Source organism: Epinephelus fuscoguttatus, linkage group LG2 (genome assembly GCF_011397635.1).
Source record: "Epinephelus fuscoguttatus linkage group LG2, E.fuscoguttatus.final_Chr_v1".
Lineage (NCBI taxonomy): Eukaryota > Metazoa > Chordata > Actinopteri > Perciformes > Serranidae > Epinephelus > Epinephelus fuscoguttatus.
Genome location: NC_064753.1, coordinates 41,156,129 through 41,183,760, shown reverse-complemented (window position 1 = coordinate 41,183,760; position 27,632 = coordinate 41,156,129). Strand labels below are relative to the sequence as shown.

The following is a 27,632-nucleotide window of genomic DNA, read 5'->3' as shown; positions in this document are numbered from 1 at the left end:
TCTGCAAAATGAGTGCTTTTATTTTTGGTACTATAGCTATATTTTGATGCTGATTCTTGTGGACTTTAAGTGAGATGGAGTGCAGACCTGTTACTTGTAACAGATAAGTGATATTTCTTTCTCTGATAGTACTTGGACTGACATGAACTGTTCTCTCCCCCATAGACACTCTCCATATACTTCACATTAATGCACATCTTGCACGTACATCCTTTACTGTGATCTTCTGCACATCCTGCACAAAACTGTACAGTGAATTTATTTTGAAACAGCTATATTGTAGATGTTTAGAGGAACAGTCATATTTTAATTGTAGTTTTTCTGTCTATATTTATGTTCCTGTTGCCTTTTAATATCTTTATTGTGTGTTTGCTCTATGAAACACAAACCAAAGCAGATTCCTGGTCACTGAATACATGCTCATAAATCTTATTCTGAATCAACTTCGACCACTTGTGGGGGAGATGTTGGCCCCGCCCCCTGGAGCCTGCCAGCCAATAGGATGTGTCCTTGGATTATCCTGCTGTTATAAAGCCTGGGATGCCGCGGCTGAAAGAGGAGCGCGCACTTTAACTAAAACCAGAAGTGATCCGTGACAGAGGAGCAGAAACTGATCCAACAAGTGCTCAGCTGACAGGAAACACACGGTGAACACAGCACAACAAGTGATGGAGCACTCCAAACAGACACAGTACGGCTCTAACGACAAGAAAGACACCGGGGACAGCGGCTCCGTGATGAACGGACACTTTGACGGGATGGTGAAGCGGCCGGCCGGCGGCACCGTGCGCGCCGCCGCTCCTCAGCCTCCGCCGGGCGCCGAGTCCGGCTCGCACCGGCCGGTGATGGAGAGCTGGAGGGAGGAGCGCACCAGGAGCGTGGAGGACAACGAGATGAGCCTGCCGTCCCTGGCCGCGGCTTACACCACCATCCTGCGGGGGCTCGGGGAGGACCCCCAGCGGCAGGGGCTCCTCAAAACCCCCTGGAGGGCCGCCACCGCCATGCAGTTCTTCACCAAGGGCTACCAGGAGAAAATTATCGGTGAGTTTGTAAATCCACAAAGCCGCTCAGAGGCGCTTGGGATTTGTCCTGCGGTCAACAGGTGGCAGCTAAAGGAGGGTCAGCGCCTCCCAAAAATCACTTTACACCCTTTTCATCCTGGGAAAACACTTTTATATGGTCTGATGTGAGTGTAGATAAACATTAAGACTCTTTAAACTGACCTGATGGATGTACAGGAATAAGTACTTCCCTTTTTACACTGCTTTATTTCAGTGGGAAACAGTGTACCTTTCCATCCACTAAATTCATCTGACAGCTGTGGTTTCTTAGTGCATTTAGATTTTCCATGTCAGATGATCAGTTTAAGAGGGAAGAAGCATTAATCATCATCAATATCATAAAATATGTCAGGTAATCTGGTATAAAAGTGATTTAAAACCAGGGTGAGATTTGATTAGACGTTGAACCATAATCCTGTTTAAAATAAGCACAGGTCAGAGTATCTAAAGATTTGAAGCACTGGTACTTGAGTATTTCCATTTTCAGAGACTGTCTCCATCTATGCATTTTAGCAGCTGAGGGAGGAGTATTCAGGCTCTTTACTTGAGTAAAAGTACCACCAGAAAGTACCAAAAGTAAAAGTACTCACATACAGACAGAATAATATTATCATATATTGTAAAACTGGATTATAGATAGTGATGATGTAACATAAAAGCAGCATTTTATCTGGTTGTGGAGCTGATTTCAACTGTGTTATATATGTTACAATAGTTTACTTTATATGTTAAAGGTTTGCAGAGTAATATCTGCCAAATAAATGTAGTGACACGTCATGAAAGTGGTGAAGCAGAATCATACAGTGGTGTAAAATACCTAACAGTTGTACTTATGTGCACTTGAGTAGAAATACTTAGTTACTTCCAACCACTACATTTCAGAGATAAGTATTGCACTTATGAGCCAGAGGCTGAACAATGACATCACACAAAAAACAGTAAAACAGACATTAAGTGCAAAACAGGCATCTTTTATTTTGAAATATTTCCTTTAAAATAGTGCAGGGCAGTATACTGGTTCATTATGTAATGGTTTAATGAGCTCCTTCCTATGTTGTGTCATATTGTGGGGCCAAGCAAACCCTGTAGTAATCAAAGCCTTCTGTGTGTATATGACGACATTAAAATGTTTTTATGGGTATTTCATGTACTCTTGACAGTAGAATAAGCGACTACACACCTGCGTAAAGGTCCAGTCATGAGAAAAAAGATACAAATTTTTGGTCATACTGCCTGGTACGGCTTTTACATTAAAATCATGCACATAAAAAACCGCTCAGTATCTGTTAAACTGTAAGAATATCAAAGCAAATTTAACCTTTTAAACCTTGATTAAGGATCATTACATCCTGACAGCTGTGATGCCACACACACACACACACACACACACACACACACACACACACTGTGTCTCTGCTGCTGCTGGATGATGCTCATACTGAAATGAAACAACTCGTCTTTTATGGCTCCTCTGTTACGTCAAGTGCAGATATTGTAGCTGTGTTGTGTCGAGCTGAAACGATTAATCGATTAGCGGATCTGCAGAAATTAAGGTGCTTCTATTTGAATAATCAATTATTTTTTAAGTCATTCAGGCAAATATGAGGAACAGCTTCTCTGGTGTGACGATTTCTCTGTTTTAAATTATAGTAAACCGAATTTTTTGGACTTTGGATCGTTGGTCAGACAACTGAGCAGTTTTAAGACGTCACTTTGGGCCTCAGGAAATTGCATTTTCTGACATTTTATAGACTAAATTAATAATTTAAGAGACAATATCCAGATGAATCCATAAAAGAATCAACATTAGTTGCAGCTCTGACCTTGTGCATCATTTTATACATATTTCTCCACAATTCTACAAAAGAAACTTTACGACCTGTTTTAAACGTGTGTTTGAACAGTCTAATGATGCAGCAGAAATACAGTGATTAACATCTGATCTCGAGCAGCCGAACACCTCTCTGACACAGAAATCTTTCCTGCATGCCACCCTGTGTTTTTCCTCTTGCTTTCATTTGGTGATATTTGATCAGGCAGGTTTAACTGGTCTGCTTGTTGGCTGTGAAACGAGTTGAGAGGGTGAAAGTCCCACACATTAAAATGAGATCGATTTGCCCAAACAGAGCTGTTGCACAGCTGGCAAAACCTGCCTTTCGGAGGTATCTGTGAAATGTATCTGTTGTTCCTCGGTCTCACGTTTGATCCTGCCACACCGGCCGGCCTCCTGCTCCGCAGGGTCACATCCAGAGGGGGTTTTGCTGAGTCACCTGCAGCTGTAGAGGGGTTTTGTACGCAATATCAGAGTCCACATGGGCCGGCTTTTCCACGCTATGGCAAGCTGGAATGGCTGGTGTCGAGGATCTGCCCCCCCTCCTCTCTCTGTGCCTCCTCCAGAACTCCATCTGGAGGTAGTTTGGCTGTTGTGGGTGTTGTTTTGTGTGATCATGTTAAGGAAAGGAATGCAGTGGAGGAAGAGACAAAATATGAAGAGCACCCAGTAATAAAAGGAGATGGTGATTCATGTTTTCACACAGTTACGACCTGACGACTACCTCTTTGTTCTTATCCCTGAGCAGCATCTGATGGAGGGTTGTGAAGAGCATGATGATGTACATATATATGTTGCTCTGCAGGCAGTGGCGGTGCTCTGTCTGTCTGCTGATTGGCTGTCGCAGGAGACTCCCCTTTGACTTGCTGGAAAGCAGAGAACACAAAAAACACATGTAGTTTTCAGTGCTGGATGTTTGTGGAGAGTTAAAGCATTTTTAGTGAGTGTCACACTGTTTGATCAGTGTGTACGTGTGTGTGTGTGTAGGTCATGAGTTCAGCTTTCATCACAACATGAGCCTAAAATCCTCTTGTTGTCGAGCACATGACCAACGCAACTGTAATGAGGGAAAGTTATGCAAAGTTTGAACAGGAATTCTAAGCCCGTGATGAGAGAAGTAAAGGACGCTTCACTGCAAACTTCCGGGTGTGCTCATATGACATCAGAGAATGTCACAACCTGTCTAGTCAAGCTGTTAACTCAACGACATTGCACGTGTGCCACCAAAGCGACTGTCACCAGACTCCGCAATAAATGGAAACATACAGATAAATGTACATGATACAGAGTAGCAGGCCTGTGGTAACGCAGACACACGACGTAACAGTGTGCAGGAATGTTTATGTGCTTGGCGACAGTTCAGTCCCAGTCAAGCTGTACAACTGTTTGTGTGGGCGGAGCCAAATAAATCATTCAGTAAACAAACAAATCATAATTGGTTGTCACTTAACTGTAACTCATAGATGTCACTTGTATATCATCACAGCTGTGATACAGTACACCAGCACTCCCTCTGGTGTGATATTGCTTATATATATGTGTATTTTTTTGTCTGAAGTTTGGGATGGATGAACTGATCTCCAAAAGGCATGAAGTCAAAGATGAAACGTGCTTTTCAACATGTTAGGCATGACTGCTGTATTATTTTTGTTTTGTACAATTTAAGAGTGGAAAAAAAAAACCCAAAAGGAGCACCGTGCAAAAGTTTGGGCACCCCAAGACATTTGAACTCTCAGACAACTTTTACCAGGGTCTCAGACCTTAATTAGCTTGTTAGGACTCTAGCTTGTTCACAGTCACCATTAGGAAAGGCCAGGTGATACAAAATTCAAAGCTTTATAAATATTCTGACTCTTGAAACCTTGTCCCAACAATCAGCAGCCATGGGCTCCTCTAAACAGCTGCCTAGCACTCTGAACACTAAAATAACTGATGCCCACAAAGCAGGAGAAGACTATAAGAAGATAGCAAAGTGTTTTCAGGGAGCTGTTTCCTCAGTTCGTAATGTAATTAAGAAATTGGTCCACTGAGCGCACAGTTGCCCACGTACAGTTTCACATGGTGTGTGTTTGGGATACAGGTCATGGTAAATTGCAGATTAAATAGTCAACTGAACTAGGCTTGTGCCGATTTCCGGTTTAACCGGTTTGGTCCGGTTTAAGAGCTCCACACGGTTTAATTCACGTCAACCGGATAAACTGGAGGAGAAAGCTTTTCACATCGGCGGCGTGTCAAGGGACTATATTCAACTTATCTTGCGTTGTAACATGCATTATGACAACTTAATAAGGTTTATGTTTGTTTATAAATGAAGTGGAGGAGCCTGCAAGTGTTTTGTTTAGTTTGTCTCAGAGGCTTCCTCTGCAGCTCCGCTCCACTTAGCTGTCTGCTGCTGCTGCCAGAGATCAAATTTCATTGGGGGCGGGGAAAAGTGGGCGGGAGTCAGCAGTCATTCAGTTTGTTGCCCTAGTAACCCGTTTCCACTGAAGAAGTTCCTGGTACTATTTGGGGGGCTGGAACTACTGCAGGAACGTCCTCTCGCTCGGCCCTCTCAACCACCGTGTCTCCACTGAGAGAGCGGAGTCGGGGGAGGGTTCCTTGGTGTCCTTCTGCATCTTCTTGTTCTTCTTGTGTAACCTTGTGTGTATTGGCGGTTAATACAGCATTACCGCCACCTAGTGGATTGGAAGCGCATTACACCTATAATGGGCTTCTATTGGGAAAAATAGTTCAAATGCGAGGGGCGGCACGGTGGTGTGGTGGTTAGCACTCGCTAACCTTGCCTCGCCGGTTCGATCCTGGGTGTGGGAGCCCTTCTGTGCGGAGTTTGCATGTTCTCCCCATGTCAGCGTGGGTTCTCTCCGGCCACTCCGGCTTCCTCCCACAGTCCAAAGACATGCAGGTTAATTGATAACTCTAAATTGTCCATAGGTGTGAATGTGAGCGTGAATGGTTGTTTGTCTCTATGTGTCAGCCCTGCGATAGTCTGGCGACCTGTCCAGGGTGTACCCTGCCTCTTGCCCGATGTCAGCTAGGATAGCTCCAGCCCCCCCGCGACCCTCAAGAGGATGAAGCGGTTAGAAGATGAATGAATGAATGAAGTTCAAAGGCAACCCCCAGTGGTAAAATTAGGTATATAATTTGATATATCGGTTCGGTTAGATATTTGGCTTTAAATCAAACCAGTTGGAAAATTTTCAAACCGGCACAAGCCTAAACTGAACCCATTAAGAAGAGCAATGTATTCAGACAGAGCTTTTGTGAATTTGATAGTACGATTGCTTTATTGAAAGTACAGTAGTACCATTGCCAATAATGAGACAGTTAGTGGGCAAAAACTGTACATTAGTAGTTGAGGTAGCACGTTGAAAGGCAGATAGTTAAAGTATTTATATGTTGTATTGACTTGAAAGTGGGGCGCACTGATAGTTCACATGGGAAAGGTGCGGCTAGCCCTTGTTGCAGCGGTGGGGGTTGGAATCCGGCCTTCGTTCTTTGCTGCATGTCTTCCTTGCTCTCTCTCTCTCCCATCCTTCTTGTCATGCTTCACTGTCCTGTCAAATATAGGCCTAGATAAAAAATTAGCTCTCTGGCGCCCCCATTTTGTTTGATGTGTGGTCATATGCCTACAAAGTTGTGTGGTGATGGGTGAAACCCTTGAGATGTTATACACCTTTATGTGATGAGCCACGCCCTGTAATATTCATTGCCTTATAGAAGCTCAGTTTTAGCAAGTTTTCCAACTTTTGCCAAGAGGGAACTTTAGATATTGGTCCCTAGATTATGTTCACTGAGTTTCATCCAGATCGGTCAAACTTCCTCAGAAAACATGGATTTTAAGTGTTTTTCAAAAAATTCAAAATGGCGGAAAATCTATATAACCAGAAGTTATGGTTTCTTGGCGCAAATTTTTTCTTCATGAGGAGAGGCATCTCTGTGCAAAGTTTCATGTCTCTATGACATACAGGGCATGAGATATGCCCATCCAAAGTTTGCAATTTCAGTTGGTTGCTATAGCGCCCCCCTTTGGCCAATTGATGTAATATTGCTTCATTCATGCTCTTGATTGGTCAGGATTTCCACGTGGGAAAAATCCAGGAAGTAAAGCAAACGTTGAAGAAGAGTACACTTGCAAGATAAATGTGACACTTTCTAATGTCACAATGGAGGGACAACTACGCAGGTTGATTTTAGCGCTGCTCATCGTGGACTATATTGCTGTCATTGTTCATTTTAGTCAAACCATACAGTTTGAAAACGAGGCGCGGCTCCAACTAGAAAACAATGTTTTGATGCATTGGATGTGCTGAATGTGTGAATGTGCATATTAAGGCAGTACAGGAGGAGGTGCACATTAATAATCCTCCAGGACTGTAACATGCTCATGTTTAACCCAAACAATGTGTCATGTGACTGCAGTTGGTTCAGATCCAGGTCGGAACACCTTATCACCACAAACGAACTGCACCAGGGTGTGTTTGGCATCAGAGTGCAATTGCTGTGTTCACACCTGCCAAAATGAACTGTACTTAGGGGGCAAACGAACTTGAGCTTGATTGAACCGAACCAAACAGGGCAGATGTGAAAGCGCTCTTAGCTGGCTTCGAACGTGTTTAGAAGGTGCGATGCTTGTCAAAGGGAGTGATACACAGTGCTGACTATGCAGGGTGCCCAAAATTTTGCTTCAGGCCCTTTTTCTCTTGAAGACTGAACTGTTGATTCAAGTCCCCAAAATTTTGGGCTACATAAAAAAAACTGATCGGCTGCATGGACTATAGTAGTCTGACATAACCAGCCTCTCCATGCTAATGTAGAGGTTGTACATCTGTGCTCATGTACATAAATATGAATGAGGAACAAACAGTTTCCAGCAGCGACCCCGAGCTATGCAAGATAACTACTGTAAAGGCTTCTGCAGACGTTCGTGTTCCCGTCAAGATGAATCGTGTGACCTTACAGGTAACAGTAATGTCACTGTTTAATTATTACATATTTAAACAAGATACGTGTTGTAATTACAAACCAGTTTCCACAATTCAAACACAGAAACATCTCTCTTAAAAGCTCTTAAAAGGTATTTACAACTATGCCATGTAATTTGTTAACACTGACGGATAATCTTCAGCTGATTGGGTGGTTGCCTAGTAACACACGTACATACATATACACATACACACACAAACCCTGATGTAGCCTCTAACCAAAAGGCATCAGAGAGCATCAGGGAGTCGGATTCAGTCAGTAAATGTCTTTTTAAATAAACAGGGGGAAAAAAGACAATTTCCTGAAACTCAGCAGATCAGAAAATGCCATAAATACTGAATATTATGGGATGTGAAACTGGGATATATATTTAAATTTTTCTGTCTTTTTTTTAAGATTATATTTGGCATCTCTGCTTTATTTGATAGTGTGAGAGATAGACAGAAAAGACAGGAGAGACAGGGAATGACCTGCAGCATAGGGCCAAACCCGGGACCTGAACTCGGTGAAGACTCGGCCTTAAATGGTGTCCCCTCCCCTATAGTTGTGTCATGGTTGTTGTTGTTGTTGTTCATATAAAGTCAGGGATGTACACAAGTGACTCATGAATACAGCCCAGGGTTAAGACTATGTATAGGAAATGTGTGTGTGTGTGTGTGTGTGTGTGTGTGCGCGAGCAGGAGAGAGAAAGACACACACACACTTCTTGCTGCCTAAACAATAAATGAATAACGTTGTTTATTTAGTCATTCAGTCAGCTGTTTCCTGCTTCATTCAGAACGTGTCAACATGTGACCTCTTCACTCTCTCTCTCACACACACACACACACACGCACACACACACACACACACACACACACACACACACACACACAGGAGGCGGCACTATTGGATGAAGAGCTGATGATGAGTAACACTGTCATTACCTGATAACTGCCTCTTCTTTCTGTCACCCAGGGCGTCTCAAACTGGCAGCCCACACCAGCTGCCCTTTATCTTTTATTTAGTTAAGGCTGACTTAAGGTTATTTTCCTTCAGGGTGTGTGTGTGTGTGTGTGTATGCATGAAATGCCACTTTCACTGTAACTGATGTTCAGAAGCTGCAATGAGAGGGAGTAAAACGCTTCTTTATTGTAAGAACTTGGGTTTTATTTTGTACTTTTGACCATAATGACATTTTCCTCGCCAAGTTAAAGGGGCTGCAACTAAAGATTATTAATTCAAGTGGCTCTAAATTGTATTTTACTAATGGGACAGTGTTAAGGAGGACATATTATGCTCATTTTCAGGTTCATTGTTGTATTTAAGGTTTCTATCAGAAAATGTTTACAGGATTTAATGGTCAAAAAACATTTTATTCTTCCTCATACTGTTTGTGCAGGAACACCTGTATTTACCCTCTATCTGAAATGCTCAGTTTTAGCATCTGCCCCACTCCTGAAAAAGCCCAGTCTGCTCTGATTGGTCAGTGTTTCCAGATCTTCCGCATTTCAGCATCTCTGCAGTGTCATTGCAGCCAGGGAATAACTGTAACAGAGAACAGCTGCACTTTCAACCATTATAAAAAAATGTTCCAGCAGGAATCTGATCCGAAATCAAGGAGAAATAACATCAGCAAGTTCATGTTTCCCTGACGTTAGCATGTAGCTGCATTTAGCAGTGTAGGCTAAGTAAAGTAATCACTTACAGTAGCATAGCATAATGTGCAATGTTCATAATGCATGGTGCAAAGTGCCACACATTTCTGCAGCATAAAATCTGGTTATTGAAAAACTTCATGCATTATTTTTTGGACAGGTTTAACCTTATAGGTTAAAATGTGCTCAATTTTGTGTCCTACGTTTAGACTATTCAACCAATCTAAACCTCTCTTTGAATATCAGGGAAATTAGTCGTCAGTACAGTCCCTATACACTACCTGCTCAGGAGCAAACACAGAAGCTAAAAAGCCAGATGTTTCCCTCAATAGTTGGTGGAGACCAAACACAGAGCTAAAAGAGAGAGAATATTTGACTTACACTCATCATGTGTAAATAGCCTAGCAAGTTCACCATATCAACTTATAAGGTGATTTTATGTCAATCTTGTGTTCACAAAATCAGTTACCTCCAGTCCAAGACCCAATGATATTCACTATATTATCCTATGTAAGATGGAAAAAGGAGCAGATCTTTGCAGTTGAGAAGCTGGAACCAGGGTGTGTGGCATTTTTGCTTGACAAATGACTTTAATGATTGTCACAATATCTGTCGTTTAATTAGTTCAGGGTAAGATCTGGTCCAATGAGACAACGATCAACAGCAGTCAAAAGATCTCGTTCTAAACAAACCTCCAGGTTACTGAGATGCCAGAATGATAAAGATGACAGGTAATTATCCTCACATCAGGTGTGTGATTGTCTGACCACCTGCGATTTTTGGCTGTTGGAGTTCGTTGCAGCGGTTGCCGAACCCCAGATCAAGTTATTAGCAGCAAAGTCTTTCTTTCACTTTAACTTTGTTCTTGATTACAAAACTTCAAAAACAGGATTACCACTTTATTAGAGTGTTAACCTGAAGGCAAACGACATCCAGAATCCTTTTGTTTGTGAGGTTAATAAGGTTTATAGTGTGTCCAGAAGCTGATTAAACTTTGGTGTCGATCCAACAAATAGACTTTAGAGAGATGCAATTCTTGAAGCAACAATGTGCAGAATTTAAAAATGTCTGACCGCCCCCCAGTAGCAGTATCAAAAAAGGCAGACAGCAGACCTGATGCAGTTGTTTCCAAATGTCTTTTGAAGAGGTTAGGTGTGCCACGAGATTCGTTTATCTACATTTTTTTGCCACTCAAGTGCTGTGTCTCTCAGCAGTGTCGGTAAGTCGGCCCACCAGTTTAGCCCAGACTCATCAACTATAGGACAGGCAGATATTCATGATCTTCAGAGGATGGATCGCACTGACATTAGTGATCCTTAGTGATACTTTCCTAACTGTAAACAAGTAGTTTTGTTGCCTAAACCTAACCCTCAACCACTTACACAAGTCACATCACATTACTAATGTCAACCACGATTGTTTCCTATCCATATATCAAGTAGTTTTGTCGCCTAAACTGCCAATCCCTTCTTACCGCTGTGTTTGTGCCACTTAAAGCTGGGTGTTCTGTTAGCGACATGTGCGATCTTTTCCTAACCATAACCAACCTAACCGCTGTCTCCTTCTTACTACTGACCCCTTATGCGTCAGGACACAACTTAAAAGGCTGCTCGCCAGCGCCATTTTTTTAATGCACTGGGCTTCTGGCCAAGCAGCAAAATATGACGAGTAGAGATAAGATTGTGATGACTATCTCAACATTTACCGATGAGATATTTTCTTAATATTTTGCACAGACTAGACTCACAAGTCAGTCTTTAGACGCTTTGCTTAACTAAAGACTGATGACTTTCTCCCTGATTTTGTGTTTAGATGGGCGGATACAATTTCAGAGTTTAAAAAAACTCCCTACGTTGCAGAACCAATAGTAAATCCGCAGGGCGGTCCTTCGGTGGCTCGCTCATAGTCCGACTAGAAACACGTGTAGCGGTACAAAATGGTTCAAGTCGCTGTAAGTCCTTCATTTCCACAATCTTGTAGACTGAGCACACGTTTGATAAAACGGAGTTAAATCTCCTGACATCCATTTTCAAGCTCTCTGTGTGTTTGTGTCCTTGCAGACGAGAAAAGGGGGAGCGCACATTTCCGGGAGGGCGTGTGCTTTTCAAAAATGCAAGAGGTGTTGCTTTGTTGCTGGCCGTTTTGCCGGTGTGTTAAACACACTTTAGAAAGGAGTGTCCCCAGACTATCAGAAGGCGGAGATCTCTGATTGTCTGGTGGCGACACTAGGCACAGACAGTCATGGTTCCAAGAAAACAAATCATAATGACTTTAGTGATTGGATTTAACTCTAATGCCACTCAGAGGTTGAAATATGTGGTTTGCAGTCTTATTATATGTTTCAGACATTAACATTCCCATCGGTATGAAGAACTGTAATAACTGTTCACGTAAGTTTTCCACAGCTTGGTTTAGGTCCAAGTTCCTGCAAAACTAATGACATCAACCTCCAGCTAAACTTTGTGTTTTGAGGTGACAAAATGTTAGCAAGCTAACATTGACGTTAGCATTTAGCTCAAAGCACCACTGTGTCTGTAGCTTCACAGCACAGTTAGCATGGCTGTAGACTCTGTTTTATAATATGTAATTACATTTAAAAAGCAAGGCTGAATGTGCATTAATAACAGGTTTACATTATATTTTAAAGCATGTCAAATTTTAAAATGCTACCAGGATGAAAACAGCTAACATTGTAACACAACAGTGTGAGTGTTAATCTGCATGGCAGTGAGGAGCAGCAGCTATCAGAACAATCAGTGGAAAGATTTATTGCCGTAAATGGAGCTAAAATGAAAACTGATACAGCTGAGTGCTTAACAACATCTGAGGTCGAACCTGAGGTGTCAAAGAAAAGCCTTCGACTTCTGGTTTCTCCTGCAGACGTGAAGGTAGATATCCCAAAACAGAGCACCTCATCTGCAGAGAGAAAGCTGTCAAGTAAGCTCAAGAGACATCATGAGACAAAACGCCAATATGTGTGTGTTGGTGGGAAAGATCTTCATGATGAACGGTGACATCGTTCATCATCGTGACTCGAAACTGCGTCATAATCAGACAAAACAAAAATGGTCAAAAAAAAGAGACTGAATGTGTTAAACGACCTGCTGCCATGTTTACACACACACACGGAGTCATTCAATAAGCAGCAGAGACTGAAGCAACAAGTCTGCTCCCTGTTGTTCCTGTGACACCCCCCGCCCCAACCCCACCACCTCGTTCCCTCCAACAGATAGCCAGTCAGGAAATTAAAAAATGCCGTGCTGAGAGCGAGAGGCGTCTGCGTCGTCACAAACAGATAAAGCGGTTTATTGAACCCACGGCAACTGAAAAATGCAATAAAGCAACAACAGGAAGGAGCGTATGGAAGCAGAGCTATAATTAGACAGCGGTGTTTGTCAAAGAGAAACACCAGTGTTGACGATAAAAAGCTGTGGATCAACGGTGGAGGTGAACTGGGCGTCCCTGGTGGTCTCCAGCTGTCTGTCCGTGAGGGGTGAGAAATGGATGCAGGATGATTTTTATATATATTTTATAAAAATCCTGAAGTAAACTCTCACAAAGGACAAAACAAAGCACAAATACAGCACATAAACAAACAGTAGAATACGTTTATAGTAAATAAACAACCTCTAATTGATCTGTAAATGATTCCAAAAAGAAAAAAAGTTGATCAAATTAATTAACAAATGCAGTAAATGGACTAAGGTGAAATAAATTAATACAGGAAGACAATGTGGTAGCCAATTTAGAAGAACTTGTTCCTCTTTTTGGGAATTACAGGAGTTTCTTCCTTTTGATTTAATCTCTCCTCCATTTTGTTTTCTCCGCAGACGTGCTCAATGACGCCATCTTCGATGAAGACCATGACGAGATGGTGATTGTCAAAGACATCGACATGTTCTCCATGTGTGAACATCATTTGGTGCCCATCTTCGGCAGGGTGAGCACAGACACGTCTTCCTCCTCTGGTTTAGGAAGGTGGTAGTTGTTCATTTAAAGGTCCAGTATGTAGGATTTAGGAGATTCAAAAGTATGTTTTCATTAGTTTATGATCACCTGACAATAAGAATAGCTTTTGTTACCTTAGATTGAGCCGTTTAGAACAGGTCCTCTTCCACGAAGTCCGCCATGTTGCTGTACAGTAGCCCAGAACGGACAAACCAAACATTGGCATTTAGAAAGGGCCATTCATGTTTACACATTTGCCCCCAAAGAAGTTTCTGTGCGTTGCAATCTGCACCTTCACCACTAGATGCCACTAAATCCTACACACTGGACCTTTAAAGTTATTAGTTATTAACTAATGATTAGCTACTCTATCACATTTGATTAGGACTTATTCGAGAGCCAACCATTAACTAATGGTTAGCTTCTTATTTGTTCCTCATTAGTTCCCTTAGCCATTAATACTTACCTAATTATTAACTTATGATTAGCAACTGTATGACATTTGATTGGTTTGTAACTCATTCATTCTTTATTAGTTCCATAGTAACTCCTCATTTTTGTGTTACCAAGAGTTACCAGGAAAACTACTTCAAGTTAAATTAAATTAAATTAAATAATGGAGCTGCCCTTTAAGGACTTTTGAAAACTACTGCTTTTATATTTTAACCATCAAAAACAAGCCCTTGGCAAAGGCAGAATGTTGAACTTAAGTATATAAGCAACTGATGTATTTTATTTTTTATTGTGAATGTTTAGAACATGTATAAACAAGAACAAAAACAAGACATAACTACACACAACAGGCCCCCAGACCCACTGACATATGATTAAAAAAAAGACAAAACAATAAAAGGTCGTCAGAGAAATAATTGCTATACAGGATCCAGATGTATCTCCAGTGTCTATATCCACTGTAACAGAATCGTCAGTATATTATCACAGTCTGGATGTATAATGATTTTAAAAAGCTTAAATAAACTTTGTATCAGCCCTCACTCAATTGAGCTGCACGGTGCTGGGCTCAGGCGCTCATGCCCCCCTCATGGAGTCTGTTTCTGACAGTGTGGTCAGAAACATGCACACCAGTAGCCTGCTGGAGGTCATTTAGGGCTCTGGCAGTGCTCCTCCTGTTCCTCCTCACACAAAGGAGCAGATATTGGTCCTGCTGCTGGGTTGATGCCCTTCTACGGTCCTGTCCAGCTCTCCTCATGTAACGGCCGGTCGCCTGGTGTCTCCTCAAATCTCTTGAGACTGTGCTGGGAGACACGGCAAATCTTCTTGTGACTGCACGTATTGATGTGCCATCCTGGAGGAGCTGGACTACCTGTGCAACCTGATTGGGCTGCAGGTACTGCCTCATGCTACCAGTAGTGACAAGGACACTAGCAGAACACAAAACTAGAGAAGAATCAGTGAGGAAGGATAAGGAGAGAGCAACTGTGTGTGGCCACCACATGTAAAACCATTCCCTTTTTGGGGATTGTCTTTCTTTTGCCTCTCCATTGCACCTGTTGTCACTTTGATTTGCACCAAAGCAGCTGAAACTGATTCACAATCACTTGTGCTTCCTAAATGGACAGATTGATATCACTGACGTTTAACTGAGAGCAATGTACATAAACACTACTTTGTTGCAGCCAAGCAGCTTTGCTTTCTGGTATAACCAATAAAGGGGATTTTTTCCTAAAGAAAGCTGCAAATCTTCATAATGTAATACAAAGAGTCAGAGACATCAGAACATAGTAAGAGATGTGTATCTTAAAAAGCCTTTATCTGGAGGCCACTGGTCTAAACAACAGAGAACATGAGAAACAATCAGATTAGCTGAGATCTGTTTATCGTGCGTTTGTTCTGTTGGTTTTAGCCTCCTCCTCCTCCGCCTCCTCCTCGTCCCTGCTGCTGCTTTGACATCATTACTCTCCACTAACAAACCTGATTGGCCTCTTCCCTCTTTCTGATTCTTCTTTCTCTGCTCCCCTCCATCCCTCCTCCTTCGCCTACAGGTGCATGTCGTTTAACACAATAGTAGCTGGCAGCTGATCCGTTTCCACCGGTGTAAATGGGCTCTGATGACAGCAGTGAATCACACAGACTCTCACCACACCTCCTGCGTTAGTGTGTGTGTGTGTGTGTGTGTGTGTGTGTGTGTGTGTGGCCATCAGGTGCTGTTTGTGTCCCTAAACCACCTCCCTCCCCTCGTCATCGTCAGCAGCGTTGCCTCTTATCCAGCCTCTGTCATCTCCCTGTGTGTCTGTTGTGTCTCTCAGTGACTCACCACACAGGGAGAGAGACCTCCTCCTCCTCCTCATCCTCCTCTTTTGTTGGTCAGACAGCGTGCAGGTAGCCACCGGCTGTTTGATAAAGTGTCTCAGTGTCTGCCGCACAAGAGAAGTTTATTACAGCCTGTTTGTATCAACCCTTGAAGATAAAGTACACTGCAAAAAAAAACAAACAAAAAAAAAACTATTTGGTGTCATGTTCAGCCTCTGAAAGTCCCATAAACTGGTATCAGTATCAGTGGGATGTATTTCCTGGTGAAACAGGTCATTGAAGGGCCACTCTAAAAGTGTAACTTAGGAACTTTTCAGCCAAGACCGTGTTTTCCAACAGTTTTTTAACTGATCCAGCACTGAGCGAGAGGGCTGCAGCTGGCAGCAACTAGACAGGTTGACATCTCCCTGCTCGTTTTTGCCATTAACAGGCTCAGATTGATTTTATAAGTGTCTAAGAAAAGGTTTGTCTCTGTGGGGGTCCTTTTCATAATGTCAAAGAGTACGATCCTTTGTGTTTTTTCAAAAAAAGACCCAAAAAAAAAAGTGTTCCAGTAGCATATCTTGCTACCACCGTGAGTTCCCCCAGCACAGATGCACAGACTCAGCACTCCGTTTGAACTACTGCCCACTTCACAACAACAAAATCAATCTTCAACATGGTTCTGTAGCTGCCCGGCTCCTCCAGCATATGTCTCCCAGTCCAATCAGTTTCAACCAAAAACTCAGGCAGTGTCCTTCTCCTTCTTCGGGGCAGCAGTTCTCAAGAGCCAGTACACTACTGCATTAAAAAGGGAGAATCAGAGCAAACCAGCAGCAGCTGTGTCAATCAGCTCACCTGGTACTACTCTCATGAGCCATTCCCCCACACCCCTCCCCTGCAGCTGACGACTAACCACACCCACCTCCACAGTCCCCCTGTCCTCTACCACCGTTTGATGTTTTTCTGGTTGCCAAGAGCTGAAAAATGTTCAACCTGGGGAAAATGCTGCGCTCATCACTGCAGTCCAATCGTAGTGGAAGAAAGGTGGGACAAATAGCCTACCACAAAGATCAACCATCACATCCTCCAACATGTACAAGGGCTGAACAACAACAACCTTGGAGGGGAAATTAATAGTTGGCCACGTTGAACACCTGGTCTGTCCTCTCTCCCTGCGTGTTCCAGCCTTCCCTTCATCCAGAGCAGGTCCTCTACCTTGTGCCAACATTTTTACTTCCACGGATATTCCATTTTGTAGCAACCAGACGCAGCCAAAGCGCCGTAGCAGAATAAATGCTGCACCTCCAAAGTGCTCTCAAGCAGCTCTCCGCTGGGCGTTTTCAGAAGACCGTCTTGTATCTCCAGCTTGGAAAAATGCTTTGATGGACGCACAGCCTTCTGAAAGTAACACCAGTGATTGTCCGACCAATAGGATTTTTGATCAGACGAGAGCATGTCAACCAACCAATCAACCAAACGACCAGGAGTTGTCAGCCCTACGAATGAACCAGGCTGCTAAATGATTCACTTTTTTTAGCAGCTAGTTGCAAACTTTGTCTGTCAGCTGTTTGGTGCTGAACAGGTAGTGTACAGTGGAAACTGGAAACGAACAGTAAATGTGCCTTAAAACCAAAGCTACCATCTAAAAATGGCTACAATTAAAGATTCCTCTCATGCTTTATTATACATTTTTTCTTTGCTCCAATGTCGCTGCCAGCGTGTGCCGGTAAACGTGAATAACGTGAGCAGATAAGTGAACAACCAGCTGTGACAGTCGGTCTGTTTGATGTTGATATGTCAGAGAGGGAGGAAACTGGAAGGAAAAGAGATCTTTGCACGCTTGTTGCCGCTGCCCTTTCTCTCGTCTCGTCAACAAATTGCGTCTGACATTTGAGTGGAGCGCACGTGTGTGTGTGTGTTTGTGTTGGTGTTGGTGTGTGTATGTGAGTGTGTTGCCTGCAGACATCCACAGCAGTGATTCTCCAGCTGATGACTCCGTCTTTTCGTTCTCTCTCGTCTCTTGTTCGTCCACCTGCTCTGCTCTCAGCATCGGCTTCTGCTACCTTCTCTTTGGGTTCTGACATATTAAAACCAACATGTGATAAACCCTCACGTTATACCACAAGAGCTAAAAACTCAAAGCAGTGGCTCCCAACCTTTTCGCTTAAGAGACTCCCCGTTTCCATCGAGCAGTACGGTACTGTTCAGTTCAGTACGCATTTTTCCATTTCCACTGTGAAAAGTTGTGGATGGTACCAATAGAATCGTTCCGTACTGTCCCCATGTTTGGTCCCCCCTCTGCTGGGGTACCTAGCACACAGTCTGATTGGTCAGTAGAGGACGGTCACTCTGCTCAAGGCTGAGTTGTGGCTGGTTTTGAGGCTCATGTAACCACTGTTCATACTGTGGAGAGTTTTATTAGTAAACTGTAACTATAAAATGAAAGGATGTTTTGCAATCTGAGAAAAATACTTAATTCACTGGGCCGACTGCCGGCAACTTTTAAGGTGGAACCTTAACTTGAAATGTTACTCAATGCATGAGTTGACGTCGTGAATCCATCAGCACACCTTAAATTTCACTGTGACAACTTTGACCATTACTTTAGTTTTTATATGACATACAATTTTACTAATGAGTGGATCTTCAAGAGTTTATATATATATTAATTTCGACCGGATTATGTGAAATGCATATATTGCAGTGTTTCCTGTTTCCTGTTTGCAGTGGAAACGCTAGGGTCTAGGTACCATGTCTGAAGGGTTACTGTTGGTTCCAAAGGTACCATACTGAAAGTGTTTCTTAGCAGCCTTAGTGCTTAGTGTGTGTGTAAAAGTCACAGAGGTTCAGAACTGTGGCAGTGTGCAAATTCATCTGCTTAATTACTGCATAACCTGTCTCGCCTTAAGCAGTTATGCTGCTTAATATTTTATGTGAGCTTGGATCAGATGAGTTGTGCAGGAGAGTTTACACCAATAAAACAAGTTTACCTAAAATATTTGATCTTGAATTTTCTACCGTCTGCAGGTTCACATCGGTTACCTCCCCAACAAGAGAGTTCTGGGCCTCAGCAAGCTGGCCAGGTGAGTCAATTTACTCTAATTATGTGTGTGTGTGCGAGAGAGAGAGTGAGAGCTAGTGTGTATTTAAGCTGATTATTAAATGGTGAGTGTGTGTGTGTTTGTGTGTGTACTGGCGTAGAATCTGATCCCACTGACCCCAATACCTTCAGGCTTATCACACTAACACCCTTAACTAACCCGGGACTCGACATGCACACTCTCATTGTGATGAGAACAACTGAAACATTCACATTTTTTAAAACAAAAATAAAGCTCCCGTGAATTGTTCCTCTGCTGCACACTGGGTGGCGCTAATTTTAAAGCCTTTAAAATTTGGTTTCTTTCCTTCACGATCTGAGAGGAAGCAAAGAAATACTGCACGGCTACAGGAGTGTTCCAAGGGAAAAGGTGGTTTTATTCAACCTGGGTCTTATTTTAGTAGTTTTTTGGGTGAGATCAGGCGACATGACAGAAGGCAAACGGTAAAATGATCATTGAGACTGTCTGCTGTAAATGTCGCTCACAGTTTACAGACTTACTTCCTGGTTAAACTTTGACTTGCTATCATTTCTTAGCACTGACGGTTAATTTTAAGACAAATCCACTCCGCTCATTTTCAGGTTAACTTTCAAATAAATTGATTTTGACATCCATCCATTTTTATATGCTCATCCGGGGCTGGGTCACGGGGGCAGCAGGCTAAGCAAGGTACTCAAGACATCCCTCTCCCCAGCAACACTTTCCAGCTCCTCCTGGAGACCTGAGGCATTCCCAGGCCAGATGAGATATATAATCCCTCCAGCATGTTCTGGGTCTGCCCTGCGGCCTCCTACCAGTGGGACATGCCTGGAACACCTCCAGCGGGAGGCACCCATGAGACATCCTGATCAGATGCCTGAACCACCTCAACTGGCTTCTTTCAACGCGAAGTAGCAGTGGCTCTGCTACGAACTCCCTCCATGTGTCTGAGCTCCTCACACGATGTCTGAGGCCTCGGCTTGTATCCAAGATCTCGTTCTTTTGGTCACTACCCAAAGCTCGTGACCATGGGTGAGGGTTGGGACGTTAACAGTCGGATGGAGACTCCTTTCCATCACCCTGGAATGAACTTTCCCAGGTGGCTGAGCAGTGTGGTACCCCGATAATTAGAACACATTCTTTGGTCCCCTTTTTAAGAATCGCCACCCTAATGTTGTGGAGGGATTTGCGTGTCCCTGTGATCCTAGGAGCTGTTTTTTCTAGAGCAAATAGTTCCTAGTTGAGTCCTCCAAAGCTTTCAATTTACTGGTCCCTCCCAACCCTCACCTATGGTCATGAGCTCTGGGTAGTGACCAAAAGAGTGACATCGTGGATACAAGCTGCTGAAATGAATTTCCTCCATGGGGTGGCTGGGCTCAGCCTTAGACATAGGGTGAAGAGCTCGGACATCCAGAGGGAGCTCGGAGCAGAGCTGCTGCTCCTTCGCGTCGAAAGAGGTCAGTTGAGGTGGTTTGGGCATCTGATCAGGATGCGTCCTGGGCGCCTCCCGCTGGAGGTGTTCGGGGTATGTCCCACTGGTAGGAGGCCTCGGGGCAGACCCAGAACACACTGGAGGGATTACATATCTCGTCTGGCCTGGGAACACCTGGGGCCAGATAAGCAGATGAAAATGGATGGATGGGTGAGTCCTCCAAGGCAAAATGGTCCCAGAGGAGGGGCCAGACTAAGAGCGATTCAAGAACCCTGATGACACGGCTACAACACAGCTTGAGTACCTCGCCTTTTACCTGGAAAGCGGGGCCCCTCTCTAGAGCAGTCCCATGGGCCCCCATCCCGCAGGGATAGGCATGTTCAGGTGCAAAGTGTGCTGGGCAACAGGCAGGGGTGGGATCCCAGGCGTGCCGACCCCTGGCATTGCAGACTGGTTCAGATACTCCGGATGAATTGTTGACTTGATTTTCATCTCACTGCTCGTACTTGAATCTTTCCTTTGAGATGAATCTACTTAGTATTTATTGTTGTGAAGAGCTTCATAATCTTTTTTACATCATCTCAATTTGTAAAAACAAATACCTAAAATTACATTAATACAGCGACACACAAAATAAAACACCTACAGTGCCTGAGTACGTACATGAACACAGTCTCTCTTTCTAATGGGGTGGAAAGTGTTAACTAACCAAGGGCACAGTTTTTTCCCCACACATAGGAAAGGAAGTATATGCTGTAAAGTCCCTGTGACTTTGATGGGATCAACAAATCCATCTTCAAATTTAGAGCCAGGAAAAAAAATACACGTACATCTGTATGTTTATAGATACATGCAAATATATGTGCAGAAAAAATGTTAATTGTGAACCAGGTGAGAGTGGACTTAATCGCACGACTCTGGAGACAGTTCAGGTAAAATAACTGTAACCAATAACTCTTCACTGGTCAAAAGGCAAAATCCAAAAAAACTAAGAATAGGACACTGGGAAGGAAAAGGCGGAAACGCTAGACACACAAGGAGCTAAGACGAACTGGCACTAAGAGGAAACAAGTCACACACTAAATACTGTGGTGAGGGGAAGGATAACGAGACACAGGTGAGGCTAATCAGGGCGGGACTGGCAATCAGACACAGGTGAGGTCATCAAAAGGGAGGGAAACCCAGGGGCAGGAAGTGAAGTGATCTGAAATTAATTTCTGTTCAAGACATTTTTAAAAACAAAGTTCACCTCCATTTTCATTTTCCTGTCACACCTTCAAATCAAAGTCCATATGACTGACTGGTCGAAGAACATTTTCTTTTCTCTGAAGCAGCTTTTGCTTTCTCCCAGCTGCAGCATCTTGCCTCTCCTTCATGTACATACAGCACGTTCAGCCTCTCCTCATGCTGCACGTTTGTTCTTGTGACATTTTCTCTGAGGTGGACAAGGGCGAATTTGTCCTAAGCGGTTTTGCTCACAGAGAAGAGCAACAGGCCGAAGGTGAAGACCGGGTCGTTTCTGCACATCTGTTCATTTCCCCTCTGCTCCCTCGTCAACATCAGGATATAGCTTTAAAATGACACAGTTTTTTTTTTCGTTAATGCTTTCTTGTGTTGCCTTCAAATGGGGTTGGGTTTACCTTGTTCATGAATCCACTTTTGGTGCTGTAGTGAGTCTGTGAAGTAGCGGGACAGTGTATGTGTGACTGGGTCAAAATAAACTAGTGTGTGTGTGTTCATGGTAATGAAGGAACATGTCACCTTGTGCAGCAGTGTGGCTCACTGATGTGTTGTCAACAGTTTGTGGACAGAGACGGAGCTCTGTGGCACCGAGGAATAACTTGTCCCTCTTTCTTTCCCCCTTCCCTTCAGGATCGTTGAAATCTACAGTCGTCGACTACAAGGTACCGAGTTAAAGTCTGCTGTTACATAAACACAGACTTTCATTTTAGTCTGTCATTCTGCGTGTTTGTTCTGGCAGACCTGGTACATGTTTGTCCATCTGTCTGTGCGTCCACAGTTCAGGAGAGGTTGACCAAACAAATTGCTGTGGCAATCACTGAGGCGCTGCAGCCCACCGGGGTCGGCGTGGTCATTGAGGCAACGTACGTATGTTTAACTGAACACGTCGAGTTCCTTTCCTTCACCTCATTTCCCCTCTCTTCTCCTTCCATCTCCTCGCCTCCTTTCCTTTTCTTTTACCTCATCTTTCTGTCCTTCTTCTTTTTATTCTTTTATCACTTTTACCTCTATTCTTGTGTCATCATGGTACTGGAATTTCTAACTCTGATAAAATACCTCGAAAAAGATCGATATTTAATAACATTTTAGATACTATGGGAAGAAATAGACATTGAAAACTTAGATACCGGTGTATCAGAGCTGTAGAATATGTGCATTGAAACAGTTTCAAATATTAAGAATCGTTATGCATTAGTAAATATATCTTTGACACGACTCTGTTCCATTACTTCGATTTTCAACACCGCATTTCCTTTTTGTTCTAAATAAAATTTAAACTCAAAACTTTTGTTTTAACTACCACTTTTAAAAGGTTTAAGTTAAAAATCTAAGACTTTTTATGCACACACAATTAATATATTTCTCTCACATTTTGGTCACAAGTTGTTTAAATCTGTGTCAGTGAGCACTTCTCCTTTTCCAAGACAGTCCATCCACCTGACAGGTGTGGCATATCAAGGTACTGATTAAACAGCATCATTACTACACTGGCGTGCCAGTGATCCTGGGAGCTCCAGGGTTTTGTCCGGAGCAAATAGTTCCTGGTAGAGTCCTCCGAGGCAGCGTGGTCCCAGGGGAGGGGCCAGACTTAGAGCAATTCAAGAACCTCAATGACACGGCTACAGCAGAGCTTGAGTGCCTCGTCTGGTACTTGGAAATCGGGCCCCCTTTCTGGAGCCAGACCTCGGGGTGAGCTGGCCAGCCTTAGGTCATGGATAATAAATTACATGGAGCTTCTGTCCTGTTGGCCCGCCACAAGTGTCTCATGTTTTTAGGGAGTGTGTTAACTGGCATGCTGGCTGTAGGAACGTCCACCAGAGATGTTGCCCTCTTCATTTCCTTACCATAAGCTGCCACAGCCGGGCTCAAAAGCTATGACAAGAACGGTGCATGTGTGAGTGTGTGGAAAACAACCGAAGAGAACCCAGAGCTGTCCTCAGTTCTGGGAGAGTGAGGCTGATGACAAAGGAAGTATTTATGCTGGAGCACACACCAGGCACAGGTGTGGCTCAATCAGCCATAGACACTCCTCTCAGCACCTGCAACACAACAGACGAAAACGAGCAAGAGAGCCACCTAGAGTATGGGAGGAGGGTCGTCACAAAGCCTTCTCCAATGTAATTTCCATGCATTTGGCATGGCACACCAGCTCAGGATCTCCACATCCAGTGTCTTCACCTGCAAGATCATCTAAGACCAGCCACCCAAACAGCTGATGCAATAATTGGTTTGCACAACCAAAAAATGTCTGCACAAACCATCAGAAACCGTCTCAGGGAAGCTCATCAGCATGCTCACTGCCCTCACCAGGGTCTTGGCACAACAGCAGTTCGTCACCGTAACCAACTAGTGCAGTTGGATTTATGCCTAATTCCATAAAACTGCATTGGAGACGTCTTAAAACTTAAGACGTCTGTCATCGTGTTGTGTGATCAAGTGGCCTTTAATTGTGACTACCCCAAGACACAGCTGTGTAGTAACGATGCTGTTTAATCAGCACCTTTATATGCCGCACCTGTCAGGTGGATGGATTGTCTCGGGAAAGGAAACATGCTCACTAACACTGACTTTAATAAATATCTAACAACAGTTTGAGGGCCATATTTTTATTGACTACATGTAAAATGTCTCGGATCTTTAACTTAAATCTGTGAAAAACAAAAGAGCTACAGCCAGTATATTCAGTCACTCTTTCCAGTTACATCTCCTTCCCCTCACCTCCCTTCTCTTTCTTTCTCCTTCCTGCTCCTTTTTATTTCTTAATGTAATTTTCTCTTTATTTTTATCTTTTTATCGTCACTTCATTTCCTGTCGTTTTAACTCCGCTCTCTTCCTCCCTGCAGTCACATGTGTATGGTGATGCGAGGCGTTCAGAAGATGAACAGTAAAACCGTCACCAGCACCATGTTGGGAGTTTTCAGGGAAGACCCAAAAACCCGCGACGAGTTTCTGACACTGATCAGGAGCTGAGGAGGATGAAGCTCTTCCTCTTCCTCCACCTCCTCCTCCTCCTCCTCCTGTTGCCTGGGGTTACCTCCACCTGCACGGACCAGCCGCCGTGCCATCTGTGTGTGTGTGTGTGTGTGTGTGTGTGAGTGAGAGAGAGAGAAGAGTGTGTGTGTTTCCATCTCACCAAAGGCAGTGACAGAGTGCTTACTGTGTTTTCAGTCAACCTCTTTTTATTAGTCAGGTGAGGTCGAGTGTTGCCGTGGTGATTTCTGTGTCAGAGGCCGCGGACTGACATGTTGTTTGCTTTTGTGCGACTGAACAGACTTTACCCCCCTTTGTTCACGTGAGTTGTGCGTGTGTGCATCAATCAAATATTGGCCCTGAAAGGAGAGTAACAGAAAGATAAAATTAATTCACAAAAACCCAATTATTAGTCTTTTGCATTTTGAGATCACATTATTTTAGTTGAAAAGCCATTTATACACAGTTTGACACAAATAAATAACACACAAAAAAAGAATAATTTACAGGCAAAATGAAAACCAGCATCAGGTTTACAGTAATATTTTGTTTTTAAGCGGAGTGATGTAAAATATCTGCACAGAACAGTCTGATTTTTTGAACAATACTGTAAATGTGGGACTTAAAAACAGAGATTCTTATAAATAACTTTAATATATTCAGGAAACATGACGAGGCTAAAGGCGGAAACTATGAATTAAAAAACTGAACATTGAATTTAAAAAATAATGTAAGTGTTTCATCTGAGACTATTTCACAAAGCATTTCCAGCTCCCAAGTCAGAGAAAAGTGTTTATTCACCCTTTTTAAACAGAGATTTCGCAATACTGCCGAGAAGATGATTCGCCATGACACCGTTATAATGCTGCCCCGGTTTTTGACTTTAGATAGCGTGCTGACTCTGCAGAAAAATGCAGATTGTAACACATTAAATAATCAGGTGCTTTATGTAGAATCATCTGATTACTGGATAAAGATTTGTTTCTTCGACTAGAAATAAAATTCTTAGCATCAACATGCAGATGGTGTTTGATACCAGAAACAAAATAAATAGGATGACTGAGAGAAGACACACTGAGATTTAATAACTGCTGATTATAAGGAACATCTAAAGCTGAAACGATTAGTTGATTGATAGAAAATTACTTGCAGCCATTTAATAATTAAGTCATTGTTTAGGTCATTTGTCAAGGAAACATGTCAAACATTTACAGCTCCTGAACTTTAACTTTTTTATGTTATTTAAATAAAATATCTTTAGGTTTCAGACTGTTTGAAGATACTTTGGGGCCTTTTTCACTTTTTTTTAGACTAAACAACTTTTTTAATAATTGATTTAAAAAAAACTGAAAAATAAACTGACTATGAAAATAATTGTTGGCTGCAGCCCTAGATAGAAGTTCTCCCCTATAGCAGATCCATTTCTTTTAAATCTTTTCACACGTGTGTAACACTCTGTCACACCTCAGAAACCTCAGATTACAAACATCTTTTCCTTTTATTCAGGACTTTTTGTTCAGCTGAGATTCTGTCGATTTAAAACTAGAATTAAAGCATTAAATGTTTTTATTACAAATATTTAGAGGTTCATTGTGTAAGATTTAGGGGAATTTAGTGGCACCTAGCGCCATGAGGATTGCAGATTGTAACAAGCTGAAACTTCTCCCGGTTAGGAATCCTTCAGCGTTTATTGTTCAGTCAGTTCAGTGTTTTACTGGGAACTGAATTATCCATAGAGGTCTCGTCCTCTCCAAAACAAACAGACCCAGTGATTCAAACCAGTGAAGAACAAAGAGTAAAGCAATTTGACGTTACAAATCAGTGTCACTATAACGCTGTTTGACATCCTGGAGACGGGTGGCTCACGCACCACCTGCTAATATGAGCTCACCTTTTTTCAGATGCAGAAATCGGTTTCACAAACATCCTGAAGTCTTTTCATTAAGGTTTCCTTAAAATGTTTACTTAACAATATAAGGTTTTCTCCTCATCTTGGTTCTTGTCCTTAAGGAATTGCGTCAAGTTTGTTTAACTGTTGGACCTTATCAGCCAAAGTAGGACGGACAACGGGAAAGGCCTGTCTAGTGCCTGTGCTATGTTTGTCCGTTCTGGGCTACCGTAGAAACATAGCAGTCCAACATGGCAATCTCCATATGCAAGAACCCATTCCCTATTTAGATATGAATTGCTCATTCTAAGGTAACAAAAACACAATGATTCTTATTATCAGGTGATTAAATACTAAAGAAATCATACTTATATTCCATTTCTGCCAATGTGTCCGCCTAAATCCTAAACACTGAACCTTTAAATATAAAACATTGTGGAACATTTGACGCAAAATCATCGGGGGAAAATAAGCAAAACGCATCTGAGAATAAACCATATTTAGCATCTTATTATTATTAATATTGTTATAAGATCCTGAGCGAGGGTCTGCCTGTACGTGCCAACTCGCCTCTCAATTAAAACCAAAAGATGACTTCACAGTGACGTGACGAGGCAGCCAGAGAGATGCTGAGCTGCAGACTCACCGTCTGAAAACAAACTGATTCTTTTAATTTCCATGAGAGGCAAATTAAATGTGTGTATGTGTATGTGTGTGTGTGTGTTCCTCACAGTTTTCATCCCAGCAGATGAACAGTGTGGAGATAAGTGTGTGTGTGTGTGTTGTTTAGTGACTTTGTGTTACTCGTGTAGCAGTTTTTTTTTTTGTTTTTTTTTTTGCATAATGTCCCCAGACAGATTTTGGGAGGTTTTAACTTGTGAAATGTGCTGATGGGAGTTATGCGTGTGTGTGTGTGTGTGTGTGTTGGAGGGAAGATGAACACTGACAAACGGCTGTGATGATGTTGTTGTTTTTGTGGCCTTGTTGAGAAGGACGGCCTGTTGTTTGGCCTCTTCACCATCATTGTCACTTTATGTACTGTTTTCATTTCAGATACTTTTTAATCAAAGAAAATAAAACTCTATGTGACAGCGATGACCGAGTGTTTCTGACTGTTTCTTCACAGCACCCATGAATGACATGTATCCTCACTTCATTTAAAACTGACTCCTGCTATCCTGACTCACTCCAAGATGGCTGCCCCCACACTGCGTTAGCATTTTTGTTGTATTACAAATGTTAAGATTTCCATACAATGTTAGCAATAGTGGCTTTGACGGTAATTTGTTGACACTTCAGTAGGTGTT

At 42.8% G+C, this 27,632-nt stretch overlaps 1 protein-coding gene across 1 annotated transcript; it reads left to right on the top strand.

The window, feature by feature from the left end:
* The first annotated feature begins 563 nt into the window (after window positions 1-563).
* Window positions 564-27,416, top strand: gch1 (GTP cyclohydrolase 1). Its single transcript, XM_049566409.1, has 6 exons — window positions 564-1,041; window positions 13,343-13,452; window positions 18,741-18,796; window positions 22,098-22,129; window positions 22,246-22,330; window positions 24,311-27,416. Exons 1-6 carry the CDS (start codon window positions 669-671, stop codon window positions 24,435-24,437), a joined length of 783 nt encoding a protein of 260 aa, XP_049422366.1. The 5' UTR covers window positions 564-668; the 3' UTR covers window positions 24,438-27,416.
* The last annotated feature ends 216 nt before the right edge of the window (window positions 27,417-27,632 follow it).